Below are 303 nucleotides of genomic sequence, written 5' to 3' on the forward strand. Positions count from 1 at the left end.
CGGCCCCAGCCGGAGACCAGGCACGCGTCCCCCTCCACTGGGCACCGGGAGGCCACGCTGATGCTTCGGATGGTGCTGGACTCGGGCACCGCCTCTTTCAGCTTGATGAGCATGAGGTCGTTGGCGAAGGATGGGTGGTCGTACTCGGGGTGTCGGATGGACAGGAGGGGCTCCAGGACGCGGCTGCCCGGCTCCTGGCTGGCGTCGAGGTTGTGTAGCCCCAGGCCCACACTGTAGGAGCTGGGGGCCGGGGGGTGGGGTGCGACTGAGGGCTGCGCCTCCGCTGGCTCCCTGCGCTCCCCC

The 303-nt window shown here is 70.6% G+C and overlaps 1 protein-coding gene across 1 annotated transcript in view; it reads right to left on the reverse strand.

Annotated features, from left to right (window-relative positions):
* Window positions 1–303, reverse strand: part of LOC104873913 (kallikrein-4) — a 3,946-nt gene that overhangs the window by 2,572 nt on the left and 1,071 nt on the right. Inside the window, exon 4 of the mRNA XM_010640862.3 lies at window positions 1–296. Coding sequence (XP_010639164.1) covers window positions 1–296 — 296 coding nt within the window. The remainder of the gene's footprint in view (window positions 297–303) is intronic.

This window comes from Fukomys damarensis, unplaced genomic scaffold (assembly GCF_012274545.1).
Source record: "Fukomys damarensis isolate Sample0158 unplaced genomic scaffold, DMR_v1.0_HiC HiC_scaffold_19, whole genome shotgun sequence".
Classification (NCBI taxonomy): domain Eukaryota; kingdom Metazoa; phylum Chordata; class Mammalia; order Rodentia; family Bathyergidae; genus Fukomys; species Fukomys damarensis.